This window comes from Leopardus geoffroyi, chromosome C1 (assembly GCF_018350155.1).
Source record: "Leopardus geoffroyi isolate Oge1 chromosome C1, O.geoffroyi_Oge1_pat1.0, whole genome shotgun sequence".
In the NCBI taxonomy this organism is placed as follows: domain Eukaryota; kingdom Metazoa; phylum Chordata; class Mammalia; order Carnivora; family Felidae; genus Leopardus; species Leopardus geoffroyi.
In genome coordinates this window covers 98,349,759-98,371,571 of record NC_059328.1, presented here as the reverse complement: position 1 = coordinate 98,371,571, position 21,813 = coordinate 98,349,759, and the positions used below count along the sequence as shown (strand labels likewise).

The 21,813-nt window shown below is 39.9% G+C and overlaps 1 protein-coding gene across 1 annotated transcript in view; it reads left to right on the top strand.

Annotated features, from left to right (window-relative positions):
* The window catches only part of TSPAN2 (tetraspanin 2), a 58,216-nt gene extending 37,153 nt beyond the window's left edge, over positions 1-21,063 (top strand). Inside the window, exons 7-8 of the mRNA XM_045478762.1 lie at positions 15,955-16,038; positions 18,532-21,063. Coding sequence (XP_045334718.1) covers positions 15,955-16,038; positions 18,532-18,597 — 150 coding nt within the window. The 3' untranslated portion in view covers positions 18,598-21,063. The remainder of the gene's footprint in view (positions 1-15,954; positions 16,039-18,531) is intronic.
* The last annotated feature ends 750 nt before the right edge of the window (positions 21,064-21,813 follow it).

The window sequence follows — 21,813 nt, the reverse complement described above, 5'->3', positions numbered from 1 at the left end:
AATCTGGAAGCTTTCCTTCCTCTCCTATTTTTTGGAATAGCTTAGGAAGAATAAATGTTAACTCTTCTTTAAACAATTGATAGAATTCACCTGTGAAGCCATCTGGTCGCATATGTTTGTTTATTGGGAATTTTTTGTTACTGATTCAATTTCATTTTTAGTATTTAGTCTGCTCAAATTTTTTATTTCTTCTTGATTCAATTGTGGGAGTTTATATGTTTGTAGGAATTTATCCATTTCTTCTAGGTTGTCCAATTTGTTGGCATGTAATTTTTCATAATATTCTCTTATAATTGTGTTTCTGTTATGTCCGTTTTTTCTCCTCCTTTGTTTGTGATTTTATTTGAGTTCTCACTCTTCCTTTTTTGATGAGTCTGGCTAAAGTTTTACTGATTTTTTTAGTCTCTATTTCATGTATTTCTGCTCTAATGTTTATTATTTCCTTCCTCTACTGGCTTTGCTCGGTTTGTTTTCTTTTCTAGCTCCTCTCAGTGTAAGTTTAGGTTGCTTGAGATTTTTCTTGCTTGTTGAGGTAGTCCTGGATTGCTATAATCTTCACTCTTAGAATAGCTTTTGCTGCATCCTAAAGATTTTGAAACCTAGTTTCATAGTGTTCTGGTCAGAAAATATGCATGATATGATTTCAGTCTTTTTGAATTTATTGAGATGTGTTTTGTGGCCTAACATGTGATCTAGTCTAGAGAATGTTCCATGTGCACTTGAAAAGAACGTGTATTCCACTCTTACTGGATTGAATGTTCTGAATATATCAGTTAAGTCCATCTGGTCCAGTGTACCATTCAAAGCCACTATTTCCTTGTTGATTTTCTGCCTGGATGATCTATCCATTGATGTAAGTGGGGTGTTAAAGTCCCCTACTATTATTGTATGACTATCAATTTCTTCTTTTATGTGTGCTAATATTTATGCATTTAGGTGCTTTCTTGTTGGGTGCATAAATATTTACAATTGTTATATCTTCTTAATGGATTGTTCCCTTTATCATTATGTTGTGATCTTCTCTGTCTCTTATTATAGTCTGTCTTTTAAGGTCTATTTGTTCAATATAAGTATTGTTACCTCTTCTTTCTTTTTGCTTCCATTTGCATGGTAAAAGTTTTTCCACCCCTTCACTTTGAATCTGCCTGTGTCTTTAAGTCTGAAGTGAGTCTGTTTTAGGCAGCATGTAGATGGGTCTTGTTTTTTATCCATTCAGTCACCCTATGTCTTTTGATTGGAGCATTTAGTTCATTTACATTCAAAGTAGTTATTGATAGGTATGTATTTATTGCCATTTTGTTACTTGTTTTACATTGCTTTGGTAGTTTTTCTTTGTTCCTTTCTTCTCTTGCTCTTTTCCCTTGTGGTTTGGTGGCTTTCTTTAGTGATATGCTTGGATTCCTTTCTCTTTATTTTCTGTGTATTACTGCAGGTTTCTTATTTGTGGTTACTATTAGATTACTATTAGGCTCATATACAACATCTTATACATATGGCAGTCTATATTAAGCTGATGGTTGCTTAAATTTGAAACCATTCTAAAAGCACTAAATTTTTACTGCCCCCCCCTCATTTCATGTAATGATGTCATACTTCATATTCTTTTGACTGGTTTTTATAGATATAATTGATTTTACTGCTTTTGTGCTTTAATCTCTGTATTGCTTTTATAAGTGATTAATCTACAACCTTTATTGTATTTGTATTTACCTGTGAAATCTTTTCCTTTCATAATTTTCTTACTCCTGATTATGGCCTTTTCTTTCCATGTAAAGAAGTCCCTTTAATGTTTCTTGTAAGGCTGGTTTAGTGGTAATGAACTCCCTTAACTTTTTTTTTATCTGGGAAACCCTTTCTCTCTCCTTCCATTCTGATGCTAGCCTTGCTGGATAGAATATTCTTAGTTGCAGGTTTTTTCCTTTCAGCACTTTGACTGTATCATAGGGGCCTTCTGGCCCTCAAAGTTTTTGCTAAAAAATCCACGGGTTTACCTTGTCTGTAACTATTTACTTTTCTCTTGCTACTTTTAAAATTCTCTCTTTATCACTATTTTTTTTTTCTTTTGCCTGATGTGTCCTGGGATGTATCTTTGTGGGTTCATCTCGTTAGGGGCTCTCTCTGCTATGTGGGCTTGTTTCTTTCCCCAGGTGATTAGGGAGGTTTTCAGCTATGATTTCTTCAAATAAATTTTCTACCCCCGTTTTATTTTTTTCTCTGGTATTCTTATAATGTGAATGTTACTGCATTTGAATATGTCACTGAGTTCTCTTAACCTATTCTCATTTTTTATTGTTCTTTTTTCTTTTTGCTGTTCAGTGTGGTTGCTTTCCATTACCCTGTGTTCCAGCTCCCTGATCCATTTTTCTGTTTCTCTAATCTACTATTGATTCCCTCTAGTGTATTTTTAAGTTCAGTTATTGAATTCTTCATCTTTGATTGGTCCTTTTTTATATTTTCTCTTTGTTGAAGGTCTCTGTTTTATTTAGTTGTTTTGCTGTGTTTTTATCCTATTCTTTCATTTAGGACATATTCCTCTGTTTCTTCATGTTGTCTAATTCTCTGTATTTCTGTGTATTAGTAATGTCAATTATGTCTCCTGCTCTTGAAAGTAGTTACCTATGAGGAAGAGGGCTTACGGTGCCCTGCAGTGCAATGTCCCCTGTTCCCCAGGACCAGGAGCTTCAGGGGTGTCTTCTATGTGAGTTGCACAGGCCCTACTGTTGTGGCTGAGCCTTGTTTACCTTCAGTCCAGGTGACTGCAGTGGTCCACTTTGCCTGTTGTGGGCAGGGTTTGGTCCCTGTGCCAGTCTGGGGCCACAGTGGGCTTGTCGTTAGGCAGTATCAGCAGTCAGACCAGATGTCTGCCCTCATCCCATCTGCTGGGGCTGGGGTCATACCAAAATGCAGGGCACTGTCTCTTTCCTGTCCCCTGAGAGGCTTTCATTGGTGGCTTGGGCCTCCAGTCCATCTGCTGAGGCTGCAGTGACCCCAGACTGCAGGACTCTCTTCCTGTGCTGTCTTTGAGAGGTTTCTGTTGGTGGGCAGAGCCAGTAGTGAGATCAGATGTCTGCCCCCAGTCTATCTGCTGGAGCTATAGATGCACCGGTTATCAGGGCACTCCCTCTGCACTGCCACTTACAAGGTTCAGCTACTAGAGCTGCAGCGAAACTGGTGTGTATGGTTATCTTCCCTTCTTCCCAGGGCAGATGTCACTTTGGAGTGGCAGGGTTCCTGCCTGGGCTGATTGCAGGGTGAGATGTGGCCAGAGCCATTCTGGAAGGACTCCTGCCAAGCGGGGCTGGTTGGATGGAGTGGACCCAGATCCATAGGAGAACACAGGGGCAGGCAATGTGGTGTTAGCAAGCTAGGTGGCAGGTGTTCTCACTGGTTCCCGCAGGTCTCTAGCTGTCTAGGCTGGAGAGCAGGGAGAGAGAAATGGTGCCCACAAGCTCTTTTGTTCTTAGAAACGTCTCCTAAAGACCCCTGCCCCTCCAGCACATGTTCTGCGGTTAATAAATAAATCTCCTTCCCATATACCCCAGCCACTTTTCAAACTGCTGCTTCTGTGTTATATCTCCGCAGGCCTGTTTGTTATGCTGGCTCTTTAAGGATAGCAGCTGAGTTTCCTACCACCCTCTGGCTCTCCCAGAGCGGAGCATGCTGATTTTTAAATTTCCTGGTGTTAAGCCCCACAAATTGTAAAACCTCTCAAAATTAAGCCCCTCTGGTTTTCCAAACAAAATGTTATGGGGACTTATCTTCCCAGTGCCAGTCCCCTGTGAGTGGGATGACTGGTGTGGGGTCTGTCTCTCTCCCTTCCCCATGCTCGTGGTGCCCCTCCTGTTCGTGGTTAGTCTCACCAAGAGTTTGGTTCCCAACTGCCTCTCTGCCCTCCCTGCCCTTTTCCATGTGGCCTCCTTTCTATGATTAAGTGTGGAAAATCTATTCTGCTAGTCTTAGGGGTTTCTGGGTTGGCTGCACTGATGTCACGGTTCTCTAGGTGTGCCCATGGGAGGAGGTGACTTGAAGATCATCTACTCTGCCATCTTTCCAGAAATCCTCTCCCCTGATATAATTCTTAGGATGCGTTTTAAAGGATGAATCAGAGCCTAGCAAACAGACAAAAGAGAAGGGTATTCCAGGTAGAAGGGATACGGGGTAAAGACAATGAAAACAAGGGAATATAATTGTATCCAGAAAAGTGCCAGTAGTGGGTTTTGGCTCAGGTACCTGTGGGGATGAGTCCTTCAAGGAGGAGGGACCTGTTCTTGAAGGGCCTCGAATACTTTCATGAAGCCAAAAGTCTACATCTCCTGCTGTATGCTTAGGAAAGTACTAATGTTAGAATTTGGGATAGGATTTACATTTTCCTGAGTTTCCTATAGTAGCAGTTTGGAGGATTGATGGGAAATGAAAATCTGGAGCCAAGAAGGCCAGTTGGGAAGGCTGCTGTCCTCGTTGTCGTCCAAGAGACGTTAACTGGTAACAAGCTGGACTGAGCACCAGGAATGGAGAGAAAGCCATTTAAGAAAGGAAAATCTACAGGATCTGGTGACCAGTTCAATATGAGAGAAGAGGGAGGAATCCATTGCTGCTTTTGGCTTTACTAGCTGGATAGATGGTATCATTTAATGAACTGAGAAATAGAGAAAAAGGAACATATTTTGGAGGAAAGAAAGCGAGTTCAGTGCTTAACCTGGTAATTTTGAGGAGCTAGTGGAACTTCCAACTGGAAACGTCCAGTAGACGGTTGCAAAATCTGTCTTGAGGCTCAGGAGAGAGGTTTGGGTGTCAGGGCTTCATGGGAGTCTTAAAGCTGTAGATAAGAATTTAATCCATTAGGTTTAGACGAGAAAATGGCAAGGATAGAATTCCAGGGAACAACATTTAAGGACGGGAAGAAGAAGAGTTGCCAAATAAGAAAAGTAGAAAAAGCAGACAGACACATGTGAAGAGATGCATGGGGGGAGGAGGGAATAGTTACCAGGGTCAGGTGCTGCCATTGAGGTCAGCTCAGCATTTATCCATCCCTACCCTACGCCTGGCCCTGCAGGTAAAAAGATGAACGACACAAAGTCGCTGCTCTCAAGGAATGTGTAGTCTAACAGGACAGATGGACACAGAAATGGACAAAGTGCAGTAACAGAGGTAGGCACAGAGGGTGCAAGTGCTTTGAAAGCACAAAGGGTTACTTAGTGAGGCCAGAGGCTGGAAGGGTCGCGGGAAAGCTGACCGGAGCAGTGATGTCTCAGCTAACTCTTCAGGTGTGAGAAGTAACTATGGGAGCATTAGGCAGGAGGAAAGAGGAAAGCAGAGGAAAGAGCATAAGCAGAGGCACAGAAGCAGAAAATATGAATGGGGAAGTAAAAGTCCAAGGAGGTCCACTGAGATAACTACTGCAATGTTGACAGGATTGAGCATTTTAAAACGATAACTTGATGTCAGGGGGAGTGAGGACAAACCCCATCCTGCATGACATGAGATGTAAAGAGGGAGGGTGTCCTTTCAAGTAGTCTAGTTTGGGGCAAAGGACAGGAAAAAAGAGCTCAGAAAAGACGAAATCCAGGGGCACCTGGCTGGCTCAGTTGGAAGAGCATCCAACTCTAATTTCGGGATCATGAGTTCGAGCTCCACGTTGGGTGCAGAAATTACATAAGTAAGTTTTTAACAACTTAAAAGACAAAATCCAAATTACCATTAAACACATAAAAAATACAGGCAGTTAATAGCAATGGTAAAATACTGCAAATTAAAGAGCTGACATCGTTTAACCTATGAAATTGACCAAGTTCTTCCTTCCTTAATAGTTATATACAGGGTTGACAAAAATGATACGAAGTGAGCATTTTCAGAGAAGTCAATACAAAATGTTTAGAGGTAGTATGACTGTAGAATACTAGTGAGTTAAAAGAGCTTAGGAATGTGATAGAGTAGGAGGACCCTGACCTCACCCCATCCCATGTTTACAACTAGATATCACCCACATCCAAATCAATAAACTAGAGAGTAATCCAAAGGCTTAGAAAACAAACGTCACAACTAAATGTAGAGAAGAAGCTGCATCTGGAAGGTTAGGAAGGTCAGAAAGGCAAAGGGAGGCTGCCTGGAAGAGGGAGGGAGCCGCACACATGGAGAGGACAGAGAAATGGGCCTTTGCACCAGGGAACTTACGCAGGGAAAACTAATCCCCATAATATTTGGCTTTAAAAACCAGAGAGGCTGAATTCTGGGGGACTTGGATCCTGGAACTTTAAAAGTCAGCTGACTCCGCACAGGGCAAGCTGGGAAGGTGAGTGAGAGCCGGGTCACTGCCCTTAAACAGCAGCCTGTATGAAGAGGCAACATGAAAAAGGCGTTTTACACAATGCCAGGGGCAACAGGAGACAGATCTGTTCATACTGATTTCAGAGCACGTTGGAGGACTTCAAACTAAGGGAGCTGGCAGGTGCCGTCTTCCTCCTCCACCCCCCAGCATAAACACAGAGCCACTTGTAGGAGGCAGGACTGCACAGACACTTGCTGCCTAACCTGCTAGCAGTTCAGGTGCATGCCCGTGAGATCTCCTGAGGACTCACCCACTCCAAGCCTGCTAACCTTGGCCCTGGGCTCAGGGAAAATTTTGTGAAAGCCGCCCCTGCACCTCGCCCAGCCTCTGAGTGCCCAGTTGCCACCATGTTCAGTGCCTAGCCACTGCACCAGGCCCAGCTGAAAACCCCCAGCCACCAACACATGCTAAGCACAGCTGGATGCCAAGTTCAGCCTCACACCCCCAGCCATCCCGGCACAGCCTCCAGCCTCCACCACAGTGCTTTGGGGGATCTGGCATGGGACGAGTAGCACAATGCAAATTTTGCTAACACTGCCACCCTGCTCCCAAGTTCCCTGGCAGGCACACCCACTCAGAGCTGGCCTGAGTGGGACCCGGGGGTCCCACTAACACCACAGAGAGCAAGCACAACCCACACCAGGCAGAGAGTCAGTGCAGATCACTGCATGGAAAGGAAACGTGACCCAGACACAATAACAGAGCATAAGCCACACACATAGGATACTATCCTGAACTGCCAGGACCTCTTTGTTGTGAAGTCCCCATTTTCAAGAGCAGAAGACGTAGCTGGCTTTGTTAACACAGAGAGACAGACAGAGAAGCAGACAAAGGGAGACAGAGAAATTTATCCCAAATGAAAGGACTGGACAAGGCCACAGCCAGAGATCTGAGCAAAACAGATATAAGTAACATGCCTGATGGGGTGTTTAAAGCAATGATCATAGAACACTCATTGGGCTTGAGAAAAGAGTAGAAGACATGAGAGAGATGCTTAACAGAGGTAAGGAGTAACATAACAGAGATAAAGGTTCAATAAAGGAAATGGAAAACATGCTTGATGGATTGAACAGCAGGATGAAAGAAGCAGAGAAGTTAATTAGTGACCTAGAACACACACTATTTGAAAGTAATCAAGTTGAACAAAAGAGAAAAGAATTATGCAAAATAAGAATAGACTTAGGAAATTCAGTGACTCCATCAAAAATAACATTTGTATTATAGGAGTCCCAGAAGAAAAGGAGGCAGAAAATTCATTTGAAGAAATAATAGCAGATAACTTCCCTAATCTGGGGAAGGAAACAGATACCCAGATCTAGTAGACACAGAAAACTCCCATCAAGATCAACAAAAGCAGGGATGCCTGGGTGGCTTGGCTGGTTAAGCATCCAACTTCAGCTCAGGTCTGAATCTCAGGGTTCTTAGGTTCGAGCTCCACATTGGCTCTGTGCTGACAGCTCAGAGCCTGGAGCCTGCTTCAGATTCTGTGTGTGTGTGTGTGTGTGTGTGTGTGTGTGTGTCTGTCTGCCCTTCCCAAACTCATGCACATGCTCTCTCTCTCTCTCTCAAAAATAAACATTAAAAAAAATACTTTTAAAAGAATCTACAAAAGCAGATCCACACCAAGACGTATTGTAATTAAATTGGCAAAATATAATAATAAAGAAAAACATTTAAAAGCAGCAAGAAAAGTCCGTAACTTACAACAGAAAACCCATAAGGCTAGCAGGGAATTTTTCAGTAGAAACTTTCCAAGCCAGAGGGAGTAACATGGTGTATTCAAAATGCCCAATGGGAAAAATCTGCAGCCAAGAATACCCTATCCAACAAGAATACTCCTATCATTCAGAATAAGAGAGATAAAGTGTTCCCAGGGAAACAAAAACTAAAGGAGTTCATGACAACTAAACCAACTCTGCAAGAAATATTAAAGGGGACTCTTCGAGTGGAAAAAAAAGAGACCAAAAGTAAGAGTATAGAGGTAAGATATACAAAAGGAGTAAAAAATGAATATTTCTGTAAAAAAATCATTCAAGGAAATCACAAAAAACGGTTATAAAATATAATAATATATACCTAAAACCTGAGGAGGAAAAAACAATGGGTTCAAACTTAACCATCAACTAAATATAGACCGCTATGTGCAGAAGCTGTTATATACAAACCTAATGGTAACCATATATCAAAAGCCACTAGGGACACCTCAGTGGCTCGGTCACTTAAGCCTCTGACTTTGGCTTGGGTCATGATCTTGCAGTTTGTGGTTCAAGCCCCACATCAGGCTCTGTGCTAATAGCTCAGAGCCTGGAGCCTGCTTTGCATCCTGTGTCTCCCCCTCTCTCTGCCTCTCCCCTGCTTACACTCTGTCTCTCTCTCAAAAATAAATAAACGTTAAAAAATTAAAAAAAATTAAAAAAACACTAAGGGCATTTGGGTGGCTCAGTCAGTTAACCCTCTAACTCTTGATTTCGGCTCAGGTCATGATCTCATAGTCATGAGATCAAGCCCCGTGTCAGGCTCTGTACTGTGTGGAATCTGCTTGAGAATCTCTCTCTCTCTCTCTCTCTCTCTCTCTCTCTGTGTGTCCCCACTCCTCTCTCTCTACCCTTCTCCCTCTCTCTGAGAAGACACTAATAAATATGCAAAGAATAAAGAGAAAAAAATCCAAATATATCACTAAATAAAATCAGCAAGCTATGAAAGAATGACAAGAAAGGATGAAAGAAAATCTTCAGAAACAACCACAAAACAAAAAATAAAATGACAATAAACACATACCTATCAATAATTACTTTGAATGTAAATGAACGAAATTCTCCAATCAAAAGACATAGGGTGACCAAATGTTAAAAAAAAAAAAAAAGACCCATCCATATGCTGCCTACAAGACACTCATTTTAGACCTAAAGACACATGCAAATTGAAAGTGAAAGGACAGAGAAATGCCTATTGGATGCAAATGGATGTCAAAAGAAAGCTGGAGTATTAATACTTACATTGGACAAACTAGACTTTAAAGACTGTAACAAGAGATGAAGAAGGGCACTATATCATAATAAAGGGGACAATCTAATAAGATATAACAATTGTAAATATTTATGCATCCAACAAGGAAACACCTAAGTATATAAAACAGTTAATAAAAAACATAAAGGAATTAATCGATAGTAATGTAATAATAGTAGGACACTTTACTACCCCACTTACAACAACGGACAGGTCATCAAGGAAATAATGGCTTTGAATGACCCACTGTACCAGATGGATTTAATAGATATATTCAGAAGATTCTATCCTAAAACAACAGAATACACATTCTTTTCAAGTGCACATGGAACATTCTCCAGATCACATATTAGCCCACAAAAGAAGCCTCAACAAATTCAAGATCGAAGTCATACCATGCATATTTCTGACAGCAACACTATGAAACAAAGTCAACCACAAGATAAAATCTGGAAAAACCACAAACACATGGAGCTTAAATAACATGCTACTAAGCAATGAATGGGTCAATTAGGAAATAAAAGAAGAAATTAAAAATTACATGAAACAAATGAAAATGAAAACATAATGGTCCAAAAATCTGGGGTGCAGCAAAAGTGGTTCTAAGAGCAAAGTTTATAGCAATTCAGGCCTACCTCAAGAAGCAAGAGAAATCTCAAGTAAACAACCTAACCTTATACCTAAAGGAGCTAGAAGAAAACAAACAAAATCTAAAGCCAGCAGAAGGAAGGAAATAATAAAGATTAGAGTAGAAATAAATGATACAGAAACTAAAAAAACAAGAGAACAAATTAATGAATCCAGGAGATGGTTCTTTGAAAAATCAATACAATTGATAAACCTCTAGGCAGACTTATTTAGAAGAGAAATGACTCAAATAAATCTCAAACGAGAGAGGAAAAATAACAACCAACACCACAGATATACAAACTCATAAGATAATATTATGAAAAACTGTATGCTAACAAATTGGGCAACCTAAAAGAAATGGATAAATTCCTAGAAACCTATAAACTCCCACAGCTGAATCAGGAATAAAAAAATTGAAGAGTGAATACTAACAATGAAATTGAATCAGTAATTTTAAAACTCCCAAAAAACAAAAGTCTGGGACCAGGTGGCTTTACAGGCAAATTCTACCAAACGTTTAAAGAAGAGTTAATACCTGTTCTTCTCAAACTATTCCAAAAAATAGAAAAGGAAGGAGAACTTCCAGATTCATTCTATAGGGCCAACATTACCCTGATACCAAAACCAAATGAAACACCACTAAAAAAGAGAACTGCAGGACAATATCCCTGATGAACTTGGATGCAAAATTTCTAAACAAAATACTAGTAAACTGAAACAATACATGTAAAAAATCACCATGATCAAGTGGGATCTGTTCTTGGTTTGCAAGGATGGTTCAATATTGGCTAATCAATCAGCATGATACATCACATCAATAAAAGAAAGGATAAGAACCATATGATCATTTCAATAGATGCTGATAAAGCATCTGACAAAGTACGACATCCATTCCTGATAAAAATCCCCAACAAAGTAGGGTTAGAGAGAACATACCTCAACGTAATAAAGGCCATCTATGAAAAACCCATAGCTAACATCATCCTCAATGGCTAAACACTGAGAGATGTTCCCCTAAGGTCAGGAAGAAGACCAGGATGTCCACTCTCACCACTTTTATTCAACATGGTGCTGGAAGTCCTAACCACAGCAATCAGACAACAAAAAGAAATAATAGGCCTCCAAATCAGCAAGGAGGAAATCAAACTTTGACTATTTGTAGATGACATGAAACTATACGTGGAGAACCCAAAAGACTCCACCAATAGATAGATAGGTAGGTAGAATGAAAAACTGCCAGAACTGATAAACGAATTCAGCAAAGTCAAAGGATACAAAATCAGTGTACAGAAATCTGTTACATTTCTATACACCAATGATGAAGCAGCAGAAAGAGAAATGAAAATGCAATTTCTATCAAAATACCAGCAGCATTTTTCACAGGGCTAGAACAGACAATCCTAAAATTTGTATGGAACCACAAAAGACCCCAAATAGTCAAAGCAATCTTGAAAGAGAAAAGCAAAGCTGGAGGCATCATAATTCCAGACTTCAAGTTATATTACAAAGCTGTAGTCATCAAAACGGTATGCTACTGGCACAAAAATAGACAACGCAGATCAATGGAACACAATAGAAAATCCAGAAATAAACCCACAGCTATAAGGTCGATTAATCCTCAACAAAGCAGGAAAGAATATCTGCTGGAAAAAGACAGTCTCTTCAACAAATGATGTTGGGAAAGCTGGGTAGCAACATGCAAGAGAATGAAACTGGACCATTTTCTTACGCCAAACACAAAAATAAGTTCGAAATAGATGAAAGACCTAAATGTGAGACATGAAACCATCAAAATCCTAGAAGAGAGCACAAGCAGTAACTTCTTTGATATGGCCATAGCAACATTTTTCTAGATATGTCTCCTGAGGCAGGGAAACAAAAGCAAAAATAAACTATTTGGACTACATCAAAATGAAAAGCTCTGCACAGCGAAGAAACAACAAAACTGAAAGGCAACCTACCGAGTGGGAGATGATATTTGCAAGTGACAACTCTGATAAAGGGTTAGTATCCAAAATATATAAAGAATTTACAAAAACTCAACATCACAAACACAAATAACCCAATTGAAAAATGGGCAGAAGGTGTGGACATTTGTCAAAGAAGACATACAGATGGCCAAAAGGCACATGAAAAAATGTCCAACATTACTTATTATGAGGAGAATGCAAATCAAAACTACAATGAGATATCACCTTAGACCTGTAAGAATGACTAAAATCAACAATGCAAGAAAGAACAGGTGTTGGCAAGGATGTGGAGAAAAAGGAATTCTCATGCATGGTTGGTTGGAATGCAAACTGGTATAGTCACTGTGGAAAACAGTATGGAGGTTCCTCAAAAAGTTAAAAATAGAACTACCTTATGACCCAGCAATCCCATTACTGGTATTTACCCAAAGAATACAAGAACACTAATTCAAAGTGATATATGCACCCCTCTGTTTATCGCAGCATTATCAACAGTAGCCAAAATATGGAAACAGCCCAAGTGTCCACTGATACTTACATATATATCATATATATATATGTATGTATGTATGTATGTATGTATATACACACACACATATATACATGTCATATATATACATATATACATATATATACATGTCATATATATACACATATATGTCACTTTTTATATATATACGTATATGTGTGTATATATATACATTATATATATATATATACATATATAAAAATAGAATGAAACCTTGCCATTTGCAATGACATGGATGCAGCTGGAGAGTATAATGCTAAGCAAAATAAGTCAGACAGAGACAAATACCATATGATTTCAATCATATGTGGAATTTAAGAAACAAAACAAGCAAAGGAGAAAAATAAGAGAGACAAATCAAGAAACAGACTCTTAATTGTAGAGAACAAACTGATGGTTACCAGAGGGGAGGTGGGTGGGGGGGGGGGATGGGTGAAATAGGTAAAGGGAATTAAAGAGTGCACTTGTAGTGATGAGCACAAGGTGATGTATGCGAGTGTTGAATTACTATATTGTATACCTAAAACTAATACAACACTCTATGTTAAGCAATTGGAATTAAAATAAAAACTTAAATTTAAAAAGAAATTTAAATAGACTAATGAGTTGAGTATGTCCATGCCCTTTATCCAGAAATTCCACTCGTCAATTTATTTTAAGGAAAATAAATCAGAGATAGGGGGAGAGGTATGGTATCACTGCAGTGTTATTCATGAGAACAAAATACTGAAAAGGCCATTAATGTGTAACAAGAGGGGACTGTCTAAATTATGTACTCTCATATGATAAATTATAGCCACTAAAAACCACTATTGCAAAGAATTTTTGATGAAAGTAGTTTTGAAGTCCTAATGTTAAGTTTAAAAAGCACATAGTTGGGGGCGCCTGGGTGGCACAGTCGGTTAAGCGTCCGACTTCAGCCAGGTCATGATCTCGCGGTCCGTGAGTTCGAGCCCCGCGTCAGGCTCTGGGCTGATGGCTCAGAGCCTGGAGCCTGTTTCCGATTCTGTGTCTCCCTCTCTCTGCCCCTCCCCCGTTCATGCTCTGTCTCTCTCTGTCCCAAAAATAAATAAACGTTGAAAAAAAAATTTTTTTTTTTAAAATAAAAAGCACATAGTTGTATATAAAGAATTACCTACGTGTGTGTTTGAGTTTAAAAATACACCACCTGGGTCATCTAGATGGTTCTGTGGGTAGAGCATGCAACTCGATCTTGGGGTTATGTGTTTGAGCCCCACACTGGGTGTGGAGATTACTTAAAAAAATAAATATTTAAAAAAGGAATATACTCACAGTGTTGATGATTATCTTTAGTGTAGTAATACAAGTATGTCTTAATCTCTTTATTTTTTAATCTCCAGTATTTCCCCCTTACCCACAGGGGATATGTTGCAAGACTCCCAGTGGGTGGCTGAAACACAAATAACACCAAACCCTGTATAAAGGGTCTTTATATAAACCCTATATATGTGGTATCATACATACCTGTGATAAAGTTTAATTTATAAATGAGGCACAGTAAGACGTTAACAATAATAATAAAATGAAACAATTATAATAATGTAATAAAAGTTATGTGACTGTAGTCTCTTTCTCACTCAAAGCATCTTACTGTGCTATACTTACATTGTTCTTGTGATGTGAGATGATAAAATACCTATGTGATAAGATAAACGAGGTGAGTGACAGATGTTGTGATGTAGCAGTGTACTAATGACCTAATGGTATGTCACAGGAAGGATCATCTGCTCCCAGACCCATGGAACCATGGGTAACCAACTGCAAAAGCGAAACCACAGATAAGGGGGAACTACTGTATTTCCCAAATCTCAACAGGAAGCACCTATTTCTTTTATAAGGAAGTAAACCAGTACAAGTTACTTTTCCAAAAAGAAGCTGGCTTTGAAAGCAAGGATGGAATATGGGTAGTGCTAGAGGAGGACAGTCGTGGAGGGGATTGTTTTGTTTTAGACTGAGGAACACGGGCATGGTGTCATAACGATGAGTGGGAATGTCAATGGAGAAGTAGAGGCAAAATAAGAAAGATAGCGGACAGCACAGGCTTCCTGAGGAGATGACCGGGAAAGAGATCCGGCCCCAGTAAAGGGATTAACTTTCAACAGAGATGCGTACTTGGCTTTGATGAGATAGAAATAAGAGCAGTGTTGCCTTGTTCACTCTGCATGCTCACTGCCTACAACAGTGCCTGGCACTGAGTGAATGGAGCGCGTAAGTCTTATAGGTGAAGGAGGGGAAGGTTGAGGAATTTTCTCCAACAGGTGCAGTCGTGTATTATAATGTATTATTTTTTCTGTGGGTCTGTATCCTTCTCTAAACTGTGAGCTCTCTGGGGTACCTGGGTGGCCCAGTTGATTAAACGACTGACCCTTGATTTCGGCTCAGGTCATGCATGATCTCACAGTTCATGAGTTTGAGCCCCGAATCTGCACTCAAACTGCAGAGCCTGCTTGGGATTCTCTCTTTCCCTCTCTCTCTGCCCTTCCCCTGCTCGCTTGCTCTCTTCCTCTCTCATAAAATATATCAATAAACTAAATAAACTGCCAGCTCCCTAAGGGCAGAAGAAATCATGTCTTATTATCTCCGTATCTACCACACCATTCCAGTGACTGACTGATGAAGGTAGATTGCTCAAGAAATGTTTGTTGAATGAATGAATGATGAATGAATACGGTATGATAGGAGACCTGAAGATTGTGGTAAGGGTTTCATATAGCTTATGTGGGTATTAGAGGGAACTAACCAGTGACAAGTAAAAGGACCTGGGCAGCCTAAAGACAAAATTGAATCGAGAGCATACCTCTGTACTTAAAAGGATTCCAGAGAGAAGCTGGAGAAACTAATTATAAGTGATCTGTTCTTTTCCCTGTCCAATTATCCCCCTTTCTTTTAACCTGCCCTGCACAAGTCTCTGTGGGCACAGATGAAAGGATAGAGACCCACCCAGCCCAGCCATCATTGAAAAGAGTTGGTCCTCTAACTGCTAACATTTGGTTTCCCTTTGTTTAATTCGAACCTGTACAGTCTTTTAAGCCTCTTACTAAGTAACCCCTACCTTGCATAGTAAATTGGACCAAGTATGTAGCAAGTCTTTTAAACTATTAATGACAATAAAAAAAAGCAAGGAGCTATTATCTGGGGGATATTTTACTTATTTTTATATGCTGAAAGTGAGAAGATGCCCCAAATTTTTAAATGCTTCAGGTCCTAGGATCGCTTCCCCCAGCCAGGTTTCAGGGTTCTGAAGCAGCCATTGGCCTAAATAGGAACATTTTACCAAAAGGAGAGGATTATATGTTTTCCCCAATATACATTTTTGCTTTAAGGTTATCAGAATGATGCTAAGAGGAGTGGTTTGGATGTGAGCAGAAGCTGACATGGAAAAACTGCTCTGTAGAGAAGGAAAGGGTTGGATCAGAGTGATGATTCACAGATACAATCATTTGTTATTCCTTTTTTTTTTTCCCCCAAAACAGAATTGCATTGATGAAATTGAGGCCATAATCAGCGTTAAACTCCAGCTCATCGGAATCGTCGGCATTGGAATCGCAGGTCTCACGGTGAGAAAGTTCCAGAACTTACCTCTTTTGCGCTCTAAGAAGCCTTTGTATGTTGTTTTCTTCCAGTGTGATACGGCAATACCTTAGGAGAGATTTCTCATAAAAGACAGACACTGTTGACAGGACATCTTCTAAGAACAAAGCTTATTAGATATATCAAGACTTAGTTCTCTAAAATATGATACGGGTTTTTTTTTCTTTAACATTTATTTATTTTTGAGAGACAGAGAGAGACAGACCATGAGCAGGGGAGAGGCAGGGAGAGAGGGAGACACAGAATCCGAAGGAGGCTCCAGGCTCCGAGCTGTCAGCACAGAGCCTGATGTGGGGCTCGAACCCACACACCGCGAGTTCACGACCTGAGCTGAAGTCAGACGCTCGACCGACTGAGCCACCCAGGTGCCCCGACACAGATGTTAACTTTAACCAAATTATGACCTTGAGTTTATCAGTGTAATAACTTGCTGCTTTAAGGCCACCAGACTTACACTAGACAAGTGATTTTCAATTCTGGTCTCTTCTTACTCTTAGAAATTTATAAGAGCATACCACATTAATCCCTCTCACTTATGATTTGCAGATGTGGTGATTAATAGTGTAAACTCTGGCGTCACCCTGTCTGGATTCAGCTCCTAACTCCACTACCTGTGAGCCCTGGGATCATGGGGTAGTTTCTTAATGTCTCTATTCTTCAATTCCTTCATCTGTGAAATGAGAATTTTAATGTACCAACCTAAAGTATTCTTCCAAATTAACCCCTATAAAGTGTCTGGAACATAACACTCATAGATGCTCCCTCTATACATAATCTGAGGGTTCCCAAGCCCAGAATCCAGGCAAAGGGAGTAACACACGCAGAGTGTGAAGCCGAGTGCAACCAGCACCGGCAGGCAGCTCAGTGCCTCTAAAGTATGTGTGTGCAAGAATTGAGAGACCGAAGGATGTGAGAGGAGCAACAAGAGATGACACTGAAGGGCGTGTGAGGGTCCACACAACTGTGGTCTCTGTGTGCCCTTTAGAAAGGCTGGGCTTCATCCTTAAGGTAGAAAGAAGCCACCGAGGGTTAGAAGGGCCTGTGGTTGCCAAGTGGAGACAAGTTGGAGGGAAATGAGGTTGGAATCAGGCCAGTAAAGAGGTGATTTCCAGTGTCCAGGAGTTGAGTGATATTCGCTAAGGCCAAGGCAGTACTTACCCTCTGGCTCTCTATGTAGATTAATTCATGGCATGAGCATAAGGGAATTACGAGGAAAATCAATGAATTGGTGGTTTTTCAGGACACACCGGCATCTGCCCTCTTTTCTGTATTTCGAGCGCAGAGGGGTGGGACGTGTGGGTGAAATATTATGCTGAGGACCCCCCAGTCCAGGGCCGTCTCTCAGGCCCTCCTCACCTGCTCTGGGGCTAGCCCGGTTGCTCCTCTGTGGCTTCCTGAGGACAGTTTTTAGGCAGAAGACTTGAAAACGCACTGCATCACAGAAGTATCAGATAGATGCTCCTAACAACTCTACAGTCTCAGTGAGCGAGCATCCTACAGGCAGTCACCCCTGACTCGTGACAGTGGCAGGACAAGGCTGAAAAAGTTCTTTAGAGTACAGCCAGGATGAAGCAGGGGTTGTAGCCAACCTTCACAACCACACTCAAAGGGGAACGCCTTCTACTGGTCGTCTTGAATCAGCACCCCCGGAGTTTCTTCTTAAATTCCTTTCTTCTTAAGTGTAATCAGTTAACCAGATGTCCATTAGGTGTCTCCCCTGCCATGTGCTGGTACCATCAGCGAGAAGCTTGGAGCCCTGCTGCTGGTTCTTCTCCTACTTAAGCCTACCCGTTCCCTTCCAAAAGAACAGATAATACATGTCTTTTTAAACTTAGCATTTATAGATTCTGGTCCGATGTAGGGTAGGATCAAGGAGGGAATGGTATGGATTTCTTGAAACAAACATTGACAGTCATTTATCAACATTGCACCCACAGATAACATTCCATAGGCTCTGCAAAACTGTAGGGGAAATGACTGAGAACAAGAAAGATCTTTTGGCATCCTTCTATTCAAACCATACCAGTGGCTGTTGGTTTGGCCAAGTGTTTGGCTTTTCTCAGAATTATCCAAGAGGTAGAAGTAATACCAGAATTCCAACACCTCAGTTTATGCTTTGGGGAAAATGTGGAGTTAAATAGCGAAGCATCATTTGTACCTTAAAATGGACCAAGAATGAAGAGACGCTCCACTTTGTCATATGTGGTCAAAGCTGCAAAAATTCGAAACTTTTCCAATGACAGAAAACTCTTTAGACCAAAGTATAAACAACTAATAAATAGTTGATATGTTAATATGGAAGCCTTTAACCTGCAGCCATAAATAAGTATTATATATAAAACTGCCATTTATAGCCAGGAGTGGTTGTAATTATTTGTTAGACACCCAGGCAGTTTGCTGACCTTTTCATCAATTTTTATCATTCAAAAGTCATTAACAAGTGGTTCCTTCTTTTTCAGATCTTTGGCATGATATTCAGCATGGTCCTTTGCTGTGCAATCCGAAACTCACGAGATGTGATATGAAGCTACTTCGACATGAAAACTGCAATCGAGAGCTTTCATACAGCTGTCACAGGACCTGGCTCCTGGCTCATTTTTAATACTCAAAGGACATTAGGATCTTAAAATAATTTGCTGTCAGTTGTACATTTGCACATGTATGTATGTTTGGCTCATTCCTCGTTTACCGCTTGTGTGAATGCTCTGTGTGTTGACTGACAGCATATTCACGTGTGATCTGTGTGTTTCTGGTATACGCATTATACAGAATGAAATCTGTTGGCTGAAAATTCCTGGTTCTTGTAATGTGAGAGGAACAATCTATTTAACTCTCAGAAAAAAGATCATAAAACTTTGATACACTTTAAAAAACTTGGCTATTCAGAAGAAGTGATAATGGGTCATTCTCTCAGATTCTAGCCATAGAAAGTTAGATACAGAGAATTCAGGGATTTCTAGTTAACAGAAGCAGTAAGTTATGGGAATTGAGAGATCGTGGCGGGGTGCTAAAATTGACTGCCTCTAAGTTGGGTGTCAGGGTTTCCTGGGATTTTTTTATATACATACTCTCCCCAGAACACAGTAAGCCACAGTTTTAGAACTAAACACATCTGTAAAACTAAATATAGCATGGAAAATCTTATTTGAATAACTCATACTTTCCTAGTATTTAAAAACAAAAAGCTCCCTCTGGAGAGAGTGGTCACACAGACAATCATGTGCCCTATAAAAGTGAGTGTTTTTAGGACTTCAAAAAAAAAAAACCTTTTAATAACTTTTTGAAGACATTTTTTTTCTTATGTAAGTACATTTAAACATTGCTTTATTACTTACTTTCCTTTTCTGACTCTGTTCTGAGCTACAGCAACCCTCACACAAACAAAAGGGCTTTTATCTCAAATTTTTCCGTGTTTCTCCAAATGTAAAGATAGAAAGACTAAAGCCAGAGATCTGGCAGTTGCAATTAGTGGGAAAGAGAATTTTCATGGGCACTGTATCCTTGAAATACCTCATAACTTGAGTTTACATATTTTCCTAATTTTTTCTATTTTTCTTACTCACCTAGAGAATTCTTCTTCATAGATTATGAACTATAGATTCCACCACTTAGGAAAACAAAACCCTTCCTAATTCAAATATTATAAGCATCCTTGGCCAAACCAAAATAAAGAAAGAAAAGCATCTACTAGTTGTGTGCACACAGCAGAGACAAGCTAAGGAAATTAAAATATTTAAACACACAGAACAGAAATATGTTTTTTCTGTGTTAAGTCGCCTATAAAAATAAAATTTTCGTATTCTTTATGATCTTGATGCTTTCATTTTGGTATGTAAACCCAAAGATCAGATCTAAACTGACATTATTTGTCCATTTTTAACAACTTGGTACCTTTAGTAGATCATGGAGGGTTTTTTTTAATTATTATTATTACATTTGAAAAGGCCACCCAAAAGTGAAAGTGCTGGGGACTTTGGAAGCCCCTGAGTAAGTTCACAGGCCTGTGAGAACACAATCTTTGGGTGCCCACTAAAGCAAAGTGCTCAGTCCCAAGAAACTTTTACAAAACGATTTGCTGAAAAGACCTAATTGCTACAAATAGTGTCAATCACATAGAGAACCACTCTTCCACCATACTTGCTACTGCTACTAACTTGGGAGGAAGCTTTTCTAGAAAAAAAGACTGGAAGCAAGCTAATTTAATCGTACGTGGCTACTTTACAGTGTTTATAGCTGATGCAAAGATAATTTTAAGAAAGTCACTTTAACTTTAAAGATTATTTTAAGAAAGTCACGTGTAAACGTGAAATAGATGTTTATACCCCAGTAGGTGACAAATACAACCTTTGAGGCAAAGAACAAACAGTCCATCTCTCTTGCTGGCTTTAGTTCATCCGTCTACCTGAAGACAGGCCCAAGTGCATACTCGGGTTTCTTGCAGTTCAGAATCATCTCTGATTCAACAAAACTGAGTTTCACTCCATATCTGAATTAATAACCTTAAAGAAGACTACAGTGATTAAAAGAGGAAGAGTAGAGATCTGTTCCATAAATGATTAATGTACCCCTTTGGGGAGTAATTTTTCAGAAATATGTGCCATGAGTAAAACTAGAGAATTCCACCTCTGAGTGAGGGTAGATTTATATATATCCTGAATCTATATATATCTTGAATTCCTATATATCTTGAATCTATATATGTCTTGAATCTATATATCTTGAATATATAACTCTTGGATACATACATATGTAACTTGAATATATGTATACATGCATGTATGTACAGACATACATGCATGTATATATATATGTGTGCATATATATATATATACACACACACATATGTAAATTTTTGGTTATGTCTGTTTACCTGAACTGATTTGAGATCAGACTCAAACATATTCTTAAGCATCTGGTGCCAAGGCACTGAAGTAAAATTTCTTGATGAACTATTTTAAGTTATTTCAAATTAAATTTTCTACGTACTGGAATTGTTTGTTTGATTTTATCTTAAAATTCTATTCTATCTGTATACACCCCTTTACACAACCTTTCCAAATGTCCAACCACCAAACAATACGGTTAAAAAAGGCAGGAGTAGCAATCCTTCTATAGTTTATTGTGAGGAGCTGGACGTAAAAGCAACACCCTAAGGACATTCAAGCAAATAGCACTATTTCCTTTAACGTTGTTTCATCTCTTCCCCAGAGTCGCTCCTTTGTTGTCCATGGTTCAATCTGGGAAGCCAGACACTGCTCCTGGGGCCATCACAGTCCCCCCCCCCCCCCCCCCGCGCAGTCGTGGAGATAGTTCTTTGCCCGTGTGCCTTGCTAATAGGTTTGCTTGATGAGAATAAGGATGGTGGGAAGACAGCAGTGAAGGAGATCTCTTCCCTTCTGAAGTAAGTATCAAAGGTTAAAAGGAAGAGGCACCCTTGGAAATTCAGGCAGTGCACCCCAACTTTCCTGGTTCACTGCTCCGTTGACATCCCTTTGAGGGAGCATTTGTGGGCCCTCGAAGCTAGTCACTTAACTACACCATCTTAAGTTTGGACTCATCAAAATCAAATTTGTATTAAGGTATATTTTAAGGGGAACAAATGTTTTCTATTTTCTCTCAACATGATTTTATTTTTTCCTATAAAATGTACCTGTAAATTATTATATGTAGGTGTCCACTGAAAGGTAAAAAGGACTACACTACTACCAAATATTATTAATCATTCTGTTGGTAGCCTCATT